Below are 14,488 nucleotides of genomic sequence, written 5' to 3' on the forward strand. Positions count from 1 at the left end.
TTTTATGACTGTCTACATTGTAGCATGACAACATAATTGAATCTTTGATCCAGGTAATTTTTGTACTAAGGGAAAGTACTGGAAAATCATGAAGAAAATAGCCAGCTATTTACATGCAGAAAAACCTTGTAATAATTTTTTTCTGTCAAAGCTTCTGTGCACATTTTCTGCACACAAAAATTTATAATATTAAAACTATTTACTTTGATAACTGCAATTGAAACTGTGTGTCCATTCAAGTGAATCTGTTAACATATTAAAATGAACAAAAGTTGAAAACAGTATCTGCTTTTTCTTTTGTTTCCTAAACTGAATAGTATTCCTTGGAAAACAAACAAATACTTTTCTTTTAGAAGAAGGAAGTCAAAAATGAAAACATGCAAGAGTTGTGTTTTTCAACTAAAATAGAAACACAAAAGTTTGAAAATGTTTATAGATGTGCCTTTTTTAACAGTTTGGCATGTTGGATATGACTTTCACAGTCTGTTGGCAGCTTGCAGGAAGCCATCACACCTGTGACTTGGCTGTTGATTAATGAGTCTTTCAATTCACAGCTACCATCTGAAGAAGGGCTGTGGCCTCTCTAAGCTTCACTGGTTTATTCGCCTTCAGCTGTAGTCCTACCAAAGTATCTTCCATAAAGAAAATCACACCTGGTTAAGGCTTGTGAAAACCTCAATATGTCATTTTCTAGACAAGTCAAAAAGCATATAAAACCAGACAAAAGATGTATTCAAGCAACATGAATGCAGTTTTGTCATAACCTGTCAATCTAAAGACTAACATAAAAAAGCTTTCTTCAATGACATTTTACAGTGTCAACTGTTAGAATGACAATTCTGAATTTCCTTTTTGCTACATGAGGCAGGATGCATAATGGTTCCCTGCTCTTCACAAAGACTAAGTTTTGTTGTCAGACTCTAGAGAGAAGTTTACAGAGAAAAAAACCAACAATCAAACAGTTTTCCTAGGTCAAATTACCAGTCAGCATCAGAAACCTCCAAATCACAGTGTCCAGGCAAGTTTTAAACTTACTACTCACTTCATACCTTTAAAGAACTAATGCAAAACCGCCCAAATCTGCTGTATCTGCATCATGATTTTAGGACTTTGAAGATCAGTTTCACCCTAACAACTGGACTTGGGGAAGAAGCAAAAAGGTCTTTGGGACTTATCCTTTCTGAAGCAATCAGCAGTTGAATCAAGGTGAGCCTGGCAGGACAGAGGAAGTTCATCCAGGAAAGCCATGTGAGAATCCAAAAACTTTGGGAAAGATATAGTTCTGAAAAATATCAGTTACAGCTATGAAGGTCTGGGAGGTCTGGAAGGTCTGTAGCAACCACTCGTCCTTAATACTCGTTTCGTTGTGGCAACAGTAAATGTTTCAAAGTCAGTTCTTCCTCATCTAATTCAGAAGAAAACTAATAGGACTACCAACTCCTAAGAAGAATGCAAGGTAATTCAAATTAACTACTCAATTAAGTGTCACTAACCCTTTGTTGCCACTTCGGACAGTGCACATCATCAGTTACCACAGATCAGCTACTACATGGTAGCTTTGTATCTTAAACTTAGTCAAAAGAACTAGGTTCTGCTCTTTGCTTTGCTACAGACTAATTTTACAGTGCAGAAGAAACCTCAAATGTGACTCGCATGACCAGATTTTCCATCTGTTTAACTTTAATATTAATACTTCCCCTCTACCTTACCGGGGCTTAGCATATCTCACCTCGTTAGTGCTTGCAAAGAAATTCAGATCCCTGTATGGAAATTGAATTACTGTATGTTACTTCAGCACGTTGCTGAAAAATCCCTTATCTAAAAGAAGCAGAAGGAAGAAACAACATGTAGATGGACATGTTGTTTCTACAGACCTACCTTTTTGCCTTGTGTCCTGTAGCACCTTCCTTTGCAGATGTAGCAAAGAAGACTATAGATGAGATGAGTAGCTAAGCCAATATGTACAGTTAGGGTAGTCAGTACTTTGAATGCATCAATATACATTTACACATTTAACAATTACACATTTGTATACACTTACAATCACTATATATATATATATATATATATATATATATATATATACACACACCTATTAAAAATGAAAATTTGGATCATAAAGGCTCTGAAAGAGGAAAAAGAAAAGAACAGATAAGAAAACAAATACAACTATCTCCACTTTAAAATCCTTAGTGAGAACAGGATGTAAGACAGAGGTGAAAAGAGGGCAGACGAAAGGAAATATCTGTTTTTAAGGAAAGTCAGTCAAGTAACAGAATGCCAATCACAAGGTTAATTAGTAGCATAAAATGTCAAAGTGCCATATTTCCAAATAATGATTTGTGGTTGCAGTATACAAAAATATCTAGTTATGAAGAAAAGATACAAACTTCTAAATAAACCAATAAAATTTGAATGCTAACAATAAATACACGCATGTATTACTAACACAACACATGGCATATACTTAGCAGTATTCTCATCACAGCTGTCCTGGTTCTGGCCAGGACAGAGTTAATTTTTGGATACCCAGGAGAGGGTATGGCTGAAACATGGAGGTTATCCTATACCACCCCACAGTCATTTTCCATGGACAGGGGGAAGGGCTCTATTCTGGCATGACATAGTGGAGGGAGCAGTTAGGATTTTCTGTTGTCAGGGGGTTTCCGCAGGAATTGTTTGCCTCTTTCTTGTACCCTCTCTCATCAGCATTGCTGCTCTTACTGTTTGTTCTCTTATCTCACTACTGTTTCCAGTAAATTGTTCTTATCTTTACCTGAGATCTTTACCTTTCATGCCTCCAAATCTCTCCATCCCACCCCAGAGAGAAAGGGAGGGGAGGAGAGAGCAACCCAGAGGCCTTGCTTTGGAGAGTCTAAGAGGGAGTCTTACATTGGGGAGTACCATTCCTAAACCATGACTGCCTTATTTGGCATGCAGCGGGAGGCACAAACGCTTGCAACACAAAAGATCTGACCAGAGAGGGTTAGAAACAATTTTTATCTAAGCACTTTTTGTATCAGGTATGGAGCCAGCGGTCACAATGTTGCTTGGTCAGTTCATGTGGGTATGGTACCTAACACTGTATATCTTCATGTATATGCAATACATGCTTGTCATGATGCTATTTTTAAGAGCTGGCAGAGGGATCAGAATCCTTTTATTGCTGTACTATGTGAAAGCAGTTTCCTTATGATATGACAACATCAAGGGCAAGGGGGGCCTTTTGTGATGTGTGTTCAGTGTTGTTTCTCCTGTCCTGGCTCTGGGTGCTACCTCTGGAAGTCTATTAATAATCATACCCAGTCTTAGGTGGAGGATGATTTTCCCCAGCTTTTCATCCTCTCTTCCTCTACTAGGCCTCAACAGCTTTTGAGAATTTTGAACTTCCTTTGCATGCTAAGAAAAGCAAACTCTTGCTGTTAACTCTCCCAGGTCTCCTCAGTGTAATCTACATACATTTAGAGTAAAGAAAGAGATTTCTAAGAAGGTCACTCAGATTTACACTGAGAGTGGATAGTCACGAGTGGAATGGAATATAGGACAAAATGGGCCAGGTTTTGGGGAAATTCTCTGCTCCAATGGTTTGGAAGTTCACTCCTGAACAAGTCCTACAGGACTCTGATGAAGTGACAGAGTATTTGCAAGGAGAATGCTCCAGAGAGGAGCAACTTACTGCAGTGTGCTGGGCTCTGGCTGCTATTTACCAGGCACTGCTTGTTACTAAACAGCACCCTCAGTGAGAGGAGGAGGAAAGCAAACCAACAGGTATGGCGTCCACTCAAACTGCACCTGAACCAGAGGAACACCCTGCGCTCAGTAGCAGTCACCCCTTGTATAGAATAAGAAATCCAAGACCAAATCAGTTCACTTAGTGAGGGATGAAGAGGAAGTAGGGCCCTCATAACAGGAGGAAGAGGAAGTGCCAGAGATAATCACCCAATCTCTATCCCTAGGGGAGCTGGGAGATATGGAAAAAGATTTCAGCTGCCAGTCAGGAAAGCCCCTGGTGACCCGGGCTGCTCCAATGCTGGGACAGCGTGGCCTTCGATATGAAACTAGACAGTAGTGAAGCCAAACAACTGGGATCTCTGTCCCAGGATGTGGGCACTGACAAGGGGATTGGGAAGAGGACAGAAACTCTCAGCCTCTGGAGGTGACTCCTGTCAAGCGCGAGGGAAAGGTTCTCTCAAGGATGACGTAGTAGTGTGCCCAAGCAGGTGGAACAGCATGGAGAAAGGTATCCAGTACCTGAGAGAATTAGCTGTGCTGGAGGTAATCTATAGGGATTCAAATAATGAACAGTCTCTGTAGATCCAGATGAAGTCCAGTGTACACAATCCATGTGGCAGAAATTTGTATGGAGTATGCCATCACTGGATGCAACTCATTGGCACTGATGTCAATCAATGAAAGGAGAACAAATAGTGCTTCAGAAAACTATGTGACTGACAATATGAAGATCATCTTTTTTACTCCCTACCAACCTGCACTCCAGCTGAAGAAAGTCCAACCAAGACGACGGAAAGACTCAAAAGACTCCAGCGAGTTAGAGAGGAAATGTCCCATGCCCTGCCAGTATGGACGAGTCTCTGCTACTGGGAGCAAGTGCCACTCTGAGACAGAGGGTAACGTATTTTTTCCTGTGTGACCAGGGAGAGGACACAAGGAAGTGGGATGGAAAACCGACCTCTGCCCTAGCAAAATGGGTATATAATTAAGAGGAAGAACACCTACCCACAGGAAATTCTTCAATGATAAATGCTGCTGCAGTTTCAAGTGGCCAAGTCCTCACACAGAATAGGAGGGCTGATGTTACTTCTGATCCTTTTGAATGGACCTCCAGTTCATATTTATAGGAAGTGAGCAACGAGTACCATGACCAGAACTAGACAAGCCCTGCCTCCAGCAGCAAAGGGGCAAATTGGATCTACTGGACTATGTGGATACAATAGCCTGGCACATCAGACCCACAAGAGTATAAGGCTTTAGTTGACACCACGTCCCCTGATGTCATCAAGACATGTAGGGGGCTAAATCCATCTCTATTTCTGGGATGAGAGGGGTATCCCAACAGCTGATTGCAGTGGAAGCTGAAGTGAGCCTGACCATGAACAAATCGCAAAATCACCCCATTGTGACAGGCCCAGAAGCTCTGTGTATCCTTGGCACAGATTACCTGAGAGAAGGATATTGCAAGGACCCAAAAGGCCATCTTTGGGCTTTTGGGATAGCTGCTGTGGAGACAGAAGAAATTAGACAGCTAAATACCTTGCCTGGTCTCTCAGAGGACCCTTCTGCTGTGGCACTGCTGAGGGCCAAAGAACGACAGGATTGAGTGGGTATATCATATTCCTTACCATGCACCAGCCTCCAGGAAAATCAAAAGGTACAATGGACTGTTAAAAACCACTTTGAAAGCGAAGGGTGGTGGGACCTTCAAACATTGGAATCTACATTTAGTGAAGGCCACCTGCTTAGGTAGTACTGGAGGCTCTACCAGTCGAGCTGGCCCTGCCCATTTAAAACTTCCACATACTGTGGAAGGGAATAAAGTCCCCGTGGTGCATATGAGGAACCTGTTAGAGAAGACAGTTTGGATTAATCCTGCCTCAAGCAAAGGCAAACCCATCCATTGGATTGTTTTTGCTCAAGGACCTGAGTGTACTTGGTGGGTAATGCAGAACGACAGGGAAACACGATGTCTACCTCAATGGGAGTTTGATTTTTGGGTCAGAAGAGTTTGTAATGTTGAACTGTATAATACTGGTTGCTGAATGACACTGCCACTGTATGCCATAACTGCCATGGACAGTGAGGATGAATTGCTCTAGATTCAACAGTTGTAAACTCCTGATGCAGCTTGTAACCAGCTGACAGCACACCTACCCTCCTGCCCTGGAAGATATCTAGGACACACAGAACTCACAGTCATGGACTAAATGAACTCAACAGACATCTTGGAGGGATGGCCCATATATACATATGTATATACTTGGAAGATATAGGATTTGGGCGTGTTGTAGGTAGTACAGAATAAGGAGTGGATTATGTCCTGGTTCCAGACAGGACAGGGTAATTTTTGAATAGCCAGGAGGGAGCATGGCTAAAGCACAGAGATTATTCGATACAATATAACATCATTTTTCATGGATGAGGAAAGGCTCTTTTCAAGATTGGCATAGCATGGTGGAGGGAGTGGTTAGCTGTAGGAGGTGTGTCCAAGGGTGCAGGGGAAGTATCCAGGGCAGGGAAGCCCAGGGGACATGCGTGGAAAGATGTACTCTCATTGGTCACAAGGTCACATGATTTTAAGGGATAAAAACAGTGCCAGGTTTGAATAAAAGCCTCTTTGATCACCATCTCATCGGGGAGCTGACTCCATTTCTTTATTATATAAAGACCCCACGCGACATGTGGCGCCCAACGTGGGGCTTAAAACCTACATTAGGCCAGAATAGAAATCCCTGAATCAGGGCAATATCGGTAAATTCCGGTTATCGTATTAATTTTTAGAATATGGGAATCTTTCACTGAAAAAAACTCAGACATCTTTAAGCCATTGTCTCAGCCGATCCTGAGAAATGCAGTTAGTATAGAGAGCTCAAAAAATATTAGGGAAAGTGCATAGGAACAGAGAAGAAGAAAAAAGAAGAAAAGAAGAAGAAGCCAAGAAACCGTGACAGCAGCGGAGAGAGGAGAGCGGGGTCGACCAACCATCTCAGCTATGAGTGAGCTGAAAAGCAGTGCCAGCAACCAACACCATGGTCAGGTCTGCTCCCTGAGTGGCTGTGAGCCCGCAGCTCGGAAACACGAGTGGCGGAGCACGCCGAACCCTGCCGGAACCCCTGCCGCCCGCTGCTGCCATGTGCTAAGCACCGAGAGCGGAAAGAGGTGCCACTGCTGCTCGAACACCCCCAACCCAACTGCGAGACCCTGCGAACCCCGCACCGGCGCACCTTTCCGTCAAGTGGAGAAGAGCCACAGCTCCATGCAGCCGCTGCCCGCCCGCATTCGCTTGCCGCCTCTGCAAGCCCCATGCCCATGCTAGAAGGAGTGCGGGACCCGTAGAAGCCGCACCATGAAACCCCGCCACAGCACCTGAGTCCCCACCCTGCCCAGCAGACCGTGAGAGCTCGCAGCCGCCTTCTGCCAGTCTGAGCGTGCCTGTAGCCACCATGTACAGCCTCCACACCGCTGAATCAGCTGCCAGGAGCACTGCAGACCGTAAGGGAACCTCACGCGCTGCCACGACCACTGCCGCTGCTGCCGCGACTGCCGCTGCCGTGGGACCTACCGCTCTGGGAGATCCCTCTGCCATCTGCCACCGCCCCCAAGCCACCAGAGCAGCAGCCGACAGCACTGGATGCTGACGGGGACACCGTGAGAGAACAGCCGATCCAGAAACCAAAAGTAAAACTCAGCAGCCGCAAAACAAAGGACCCCTCCGCACACGTGTGTCCACAGCGGCAAGAGTAAGGTAAAAAACATGGGAAGCTTTTTCTCCACCGAGATATCACAAGACACTGAAACATTAACTCTACCGCTAAGATCTTTCCACATCCAAACTACAAAGGCAGAATTATCAGAATTAGTAATGTTTATTAGGTCTGTATATCCCACACTGCCACTAATGGAAGTGCTACATATAGACATATGGGAAAGACTGGGACACATCCAGAACCAAAGGACCAAGGCAGGAGATCGCTGAGCCGATAATATAATTCCAGCTTACACAGTGATAATGTCTGCCCTCCATAAAGCACTACAGACCGAGATAGCAACCTGCCATCCACAAAAGTGTTACAAGGTTCTACTGAACCATATTCACAATTCCTAGATTGACTGCAATCTGCTTTAAAAAAGCAAGTTGAGTACAATGAAGCCAGAGAGACACTTTATAAGCATCTGGCTTTTGAGAAGGTGAACCCAGACTGTAAAAGAGCTTTGCAGGCCCTTCCTAAAAGAGAGAGTTGTAGCACTGCTGAGCTGGTTCGACTCTACCAAGGAGTTGGCTCTGTGGAGCACCAGTCTGCCTCTTTAGCCACAGCTTTAAGCACCCAGCTAAGAGTGCAGGAAGGGGCCAGACCCAGAGCGAGTTGCCTTAGATGTGGGGCCCCTGACCACTTTCAAAGGGATTGCCCTTGGAGACCCTTAGCAGCAACATCCCACAAGTACCTAAGCAGCAGGGAATGGGCTGAGTTGTACCAAGGGTGCCGTGGGCAGGGCCAGGGCCACGCCCTGGGCACCACACTGCTTGCTGCTGTGCTGCTCGCCATCCTCCTCTTCTTTGCCACCCACTTTCGCGAGCAGGAGAGGAAGCAGCTTGAGGCAAGTCATAATGTGCCAACAACCAATCCCCGGAATACCCCTGTATTCTGCGTCCCCAAGAGGAGTGGGAAGTGGAGAACACTGAAAGACTTACAGGCAGTAAACACAGTCATAGAACCTATGGGAGCATTGCAGCCTGCACTTCCCTCACCTGCTATGTGCTTCCAGCAAAGTGGCCACTAATGGTAATTGACTTAAAGGACTGCTTTTTTACCGTCTTCCTACACCCTGATGATGCAGCAAGGTTTGCTTTTTCCATCCCCGCCTTGAACAATGCTCAGCCCATGCAGAGGTATCGCTGGGTTGTCCTTCCTCAGGGGATGCAAAATAGCCCGATGAGATATCAAACAGCCATCATACACCATTATATAGACGACATATTAATAACCAAGGCCACAGAACATGAACTGCAATTTGTTGTTACTGCTCTAATCAAAGCTGTCCAAGATGCAGGGTTACAGGTTGCTCCAGAAAAAATGCAGCAATCGCAACACTGGACATACCTTGGATGGAAAATCACACAGCAGGAAATTTCTCCACAGCCACTGCAGCTCGAGGTAAAAAACACTTTAACTTTACACAAGCTGCAAAAACTTCTGGGAGCCATCAATTGGTTAAGGCCTATTTTAGGCATAACCACAGAGGAGCTACACCCTCTAATTGAGCTGCTTAAGAGGGACTCAGACCTAATGTCTAGCAGGTCTCTGACAGTAGAGGTAAAGCAGGCGTTAGACACTTGTGCCAAGGCAATAGAAAGCAGACAAGGCAGAAGGAGAAATCCTGAACTGCAAATCTGCCTTGCTCTCGCACCCAGCAGGTACCAGCCATTTGCAGTTTTGTTTCAGTGGGATCAGACTGAAAAAGACCCACTGCAAATTTTAGAGTGGCTATTTCTGCCCCACACACCACCTAAAACTGTATGGACTACTAATGAAATGTTCGCCAAGCTTGTCATTAAAGGCAGAGGACAACTAAAGGAGCTGGACGGGAGAGATCCTGCAACCATATACATCCCAGCTACAAAGGACAACCTTGATGGATGCTAGCTGAGGATGCAGGATTCCAGGCTGCCTTGGCAGGCTTTGACGGTGACATTTCAATTCATCTCCCTAAACACAGATTGTGGGCAGAAGTCAGTAATCTACCCTTAAAAGCCACAACCAGATGCAAACATGAACCAGTGAAAGGCCTTATGGTCTTCACAGATGCATCTGGGCAGACCCCAAAAGCTGCAGTGGCATGGGTAAGCTCTGTCACAGGACAATGGGAAGGAGAGGTACAAACCATGAACCAGGGCTCTGTGCAGGTTCTGGAACTGGCTACCATACGTATTGCCTTGGGAAAGTTTTCTGAACAACCTGTTAATATTGTTACTGATTCCTGTTATGCTGCAGGGTTAGTGTCCCATCTTGAAAGTTCATTTCTTCGAGATGTTGCTAACCCTCACCTGTTGTTTGAAATGTGTTCTGTATGGTTTCTTGTCAATCACAGAAAGTTTGATTTTTACATAATGCACACAAGGTCACACACTGAAATGCCAGGACCAACAGCTGACAGGAATTGAGAGGCTGACAAAGCAGCAATGTTTAACACCGTACCTAGAGTCTTAGAGCAAGCAAAATCATCTCATTCATTTTTCCACCAGAACGCACGTTCACTGAAGAGATAATTTCAAATAACACTCAATCAAGCTCGAGACATAATCATGTCATACCCAGAGTGTCAGCAAATCACACCCATGCCATCTCAGGAAGGCATTAACCCCAGAGGGTTAATGGCAAATGAGATTTGGCAAACGATATCACACACATAGCCGAGTTTGGCACATTAAAATACGTACATGTTACAGTAGATACCCATTCACAATACATAACCACCATTGCACACACTGGAGAAAAGGCCAAGGATGTAATAAGACACTGGCTCAGTTGTTTTGCAACCCTTGGTACCCCAAAATAGATTAAGACCGACAATGGGCCAGCTTTCATTTCAGAAAAGGTAAGAAACTTCCTGTCAGATTGGGGAATTTCTCACACCACAGGTATTCCACACTCACCCACTGGACAAGCAATTGCTGAAAGGGCACATCGCACACTGAAAGACATGTTAACTAAACAGAAAAGTGGGGAATCAGTCTGTAGTCCGCAAGAGCATCTGTGGAAAGCCACATATGTCCTAAATTTTTTAAATTGTGACAGTTGAAAAAAGCAAGCACGAAAGGCAGCACAGGCCTCAGGCTTTTGCCTGTCCCAAACCACCAGTCATGGTGAGAGATCTGATTTCAGGGCAGTGGACGGGACCAGTGGACTTCATGACTTGGGGGCAAGGCTATGCCTGTGTGGCTACAGGAAACGAGCTGAAATGGATTCCCTCCAGGTGTGTTAGACCCTACCTAGGTACACAACCACAGCAGTAAGAACCAGAGTAACGCAGAAGTTATAAAAAAGTTATGTTTCCGTTTCAGGTTTACATTTGAGGATGACCAGTGTGGCAAAATGCAGAGTCTATACAAAATCCATGAGTGTGTGTATGATGAATGGAATGACAGCCGTCAGTGAATGTGTGTGTGAATGAATAAGAGAGTTGTTTGACTGGACAAGTGCCCTAAACACCAAACATCTCACAAAATAACACTACCTCTGCCACATGGTCACTTTAAGAGAATTTAGTTTGGTAAGCTTATCCTGTTTTTGAAATAAAGTTGAATTTCCCAGTTATTTAAACCCTCAGATTAATAAAGGTTTTAAGTCTATGCACGGTTGGGCTAAGGCCCCTAGGTTAATAAAGTTATTTTTCCAAGTTGCACTACCCCTTAGAAATATAAGAAGGTTTTAAAAGGTTTACAATAGATGTATAAGGAGCCAAAGCAAGCGATGTGCTGGGTCATTGCAAAGCTATGGTAGATTATAATATACTGTTCTGTTGTTTGCACTGTTGTTTTTGCACTGTTCTCATGACCGTCTTAAATAATTGAGAAGGGGGTGATGTAGGAGGCGTGTCCAGGGGTGCAGGGGAAGCACCCAGGGCAGGGAAGCCCAGGGGACATGCGTGGAAAGATGTACCCTCATTGGTCACAAGGTCACATGGTTTTAAGGGATAAAAACAACACTGGGTTTGAATAAAAGCCTCTTTGATTACCATCTCATCAGGGAGCTGACTTAATTTCTTTATTATATAAAGACCCCACCCGACAGTTAGCTATTGTCTATTTTCAGGGGCTTTTCTTGTGAATTGTTAGCCTCTTTCTTGTACTCTTTGTCATTAGTATTGTTGCTGTTACTGTTCATTTTCTTATTTCATTGCTGTTTCCAGTAAATTGTTCTTCTCTCAACCCGTGATCTTGACCTCTTCTGCCCCCAATTCTCTTCTCCATCCCGCTGCAGGGGGAGAGAAAGGGAGAGGGGAAACAAGCGAGTGGCATATGGTTTGGAGAGCCTCAATGGGAGCACTAAACTGGGCTGTACCACTCCTAAACCACGATAAAAGCACATCAAAGCACATACAAATGTGGACAAATGTGATCTAATTTTAAATGGGAATTAAATTACTGTGATACACTATTAGAAGAAAGAGGTTTAGATCACAGACCTATGCTCTAGCCAATAAGCTGTGATGAATACACTTCTGAATGCAAAAGATGTATTACCAATACTTCCTTCCTTTTTTTGGTTTTATTTTCACTTATTCTAGGGGCCAGGTTTGAGCAATGAAAAAAGGAACAAATTAGCATGAAACGTTATTTAAGGAATTTTATATTTTTAATTAAAAGAGAGCTGGTAAATGTATACTTCGATATCCTAAGCTGGCAAAGGCCTCATAATAAAGGACTGCCAATTATTAAAGTTAATATGAGTTTATTAACTAATATTAATATTAATATTAACTAAGTTTACTGGGATATGGCAATCCTTTCGTTTTTAGCTCTTTTTGTTGGAGATAGTCATTGGAAAATATTGTTTTATTCATAGGATTCGTCAACATGTCTGCAGGAAAGAGAGACTGCTAACAATCAGAAAAGCCTCAAGTGTACTGCATATGGGAAGCCTCACCTTTAGCCTCACTTACTTGTGAAATTCATGCTATAACTGTATACATAATAGTGGCTTGAGTGGCAGTTAAACTATGTAATACTGTTCCCGTTTGCTTACCGACCTACATTCTGCCACCAGTGCTTTAAAAGTGCCAGGCAGGGAACTAAGCCTACTTCTGACAGATTCTTTCAGGTTAGAGTACAGTTTCATTAGCTACATCAGAAGAGGATAAGCAGACAAATGATAATCCTTATGGTGACAGATGTGACAAATACCTTGTTATTGACCAACTCGTTTATGGAAAAGGATTGCTGCTTATCCAGAAAGGTCAGTCAGATTTTCCTCAAAATCTCAGCGGCTTTTTTTTTCGTACTAGGGTCTATACCTGACTTTGTGATCAACCAAGAGACATGAAATAATGGATTAATACCTTTCACCTGCTTCTTTTGATACAGAAACAATGAGATACTGCCTTTCATAGTCTCCCATGCATTTTAGAAAGCCTGTTCTCATATGCATTATAAGGGATCAATTATAATCTCACCAAGCAGGTGGTGATTACTGTAGTATTAATGGCATCCTAGTTCTTCATCAACCCATCGTTAATAGTCGACTTGTAGTCGCAACAACAATATGAATTTCCAATATCCAGCAATTTAGATACAAAAGGTCTAGGAGCACCTGCAGTTTAGAAGAACAACTAACACATCCAAAAGTACACTAGACTTAATACTGACATCCTCTGCCATGCAGATAAGCTCTCTTCTTGGCATTGTGTCAAGAACTGCTCTTCCACTATTTCTTTCTTCTACCAAAAAAATTTTTAGAGAACTTCCTACCATTTTCACTCATTTTTTTTTTTTCACTCATTTCTCAGATTGAGGCTTTTGTAAAGTTGTATAGAAAGTCTTTCACAGACAACAAACACACGCAGTTTGCTGGTACTCTTTTCAATTTCAAAACCACATAATAAATTTTTCCATGTGTTGATATACTGGATTTTAAAAGAGCATTTTCTGGATATCTAGATAATCAACAATACAATGAATATAAACATTTTCTATAAATAGTTCACCATATGGCTACCACTCTCAACAGATGGTGTCTGTGTATTCACTGGAATATACAAGAGCCATGCAAATTTTGCCCTGCAATCATTCAGAATTCGAAACAAGAGCTTTTGACTTAATTTCAGTTCTACTAAACTTAATCAACGGTAAAACATATAATTTTATCACCTAGCTCTAATGTGGGGACAAATACCACAACTATATTAACAAATGTATTTGCAAAATGCAATACAGTGAAAAGGATTTCAAAACAGAGACACTAGATACAAGATTGTCTTAACCTTAGAGCAAAATCTTGCTGCCAACAATAGTTATTTCCTCCCTAAAAAGCCGTTTCACTTTCAAACAGCCCACCAGTTCATCAGAGAATGTAGTCTGGACTACGTTAAGAAATAATCTGGAGTCCAAGGGATGTGAGAGTTTTTGTATACTTTGCAGCAAATTTTACTAGAAAGCATAGTTACATATTTTACCCAGTTTTAGTAGAAAATAAACATTAATTTTTTTTAATTTCCTTAAAGTCAATATATAAACAACTCCAGGTTTCCTACTTGCTTTCAGAAGCTGCTTTCAGAATATCTATCAAAGGAACGCATGACTGAAACTTGATTAGACACTATCTCAACCTAAAACTCTGTAAGGTCAATTCACTGTGTAAACACTTTCTGGAAAACTCTTCTTGAGCTACACTGGTACATCTATTGGAAATCATATTCTGCTTTTCAATCTAGACATTTTTCATGGCATTTCTTATCCACTTGAACAAATATTAGTTTTAATTTCTATAGTTTTTCTAACTTGGTATTCTCACCTGATGCACTTATGGTAAAATGTGTTATCATTCCCTTCTCAGTTATTAAGTTGTTACATTTTCTGTTCTGAAGAACTTGTACCTGACTGTCATTGGCTTTGCCAGTCATGAGTTCTTCTCTGTCTATTCCTATTTTCCTCAGAGTTCTCCTGTAGCAGGATCCACACCATTCCAACCAAATCACTACTTATTTTCCTGCACTGGCACCAGTGCTCTGTGAAACTTGCCTAAGTGCAGAGGAAGAA

General features: G+C 42.7%; 1 protein-coding gene across 6 annotated transcripts in view; it reads right to left on the bottom strand.

Moving 5' to 3' along the window:
- KIAA0825 (KIAA0825 ortholog) overlaps positions 1-14,488 on the bottom strand; it is a 196,342-nt gene that overhangs the window by 44,547 nt on the left and 137,307 nt on the right. For 3 of the 6 annotated variants that reach the window (XM_039384848.1, XM_039384849.1, XM_027728961.2), the window contains one exon: positions 6,762-11,708. The exons of 2 other annotated variants lie outside the window; for them this stretch is intronic. In XM_039384848.1, the coding sequence (XP_039240782.1) occupies positions 11,615-11,708 (94 nt within the window). In that variant the 3' untranslated portion in view covers positions 6,762-11,614. Of the gene's footprint in view, positions 1-346; positions 1,950-6,761; positions 11,709-14,488 lie in introns of those variants that run through there. One more of the 6 variants, XM_039384851.1, reaches the window with a different exon arrangement.

The sequence above is a fragment of the Pipra filicauda genome, unplaced genomic scaffold (genome assembly GCF_003945595.2).
Source record: "Pipra filicauda isolate LSUMZ 115617 unplaced genomic scaffold, ASM394559v2 scaffold37_size4185640_pilon, whole genome shotgun sequence".
NCBI classification, from domain to species: Eukaryota; Metazoa; Chordata; class Aves; order Passeriformes; family Pipridae; genus Pipra; species Pipra filicauda.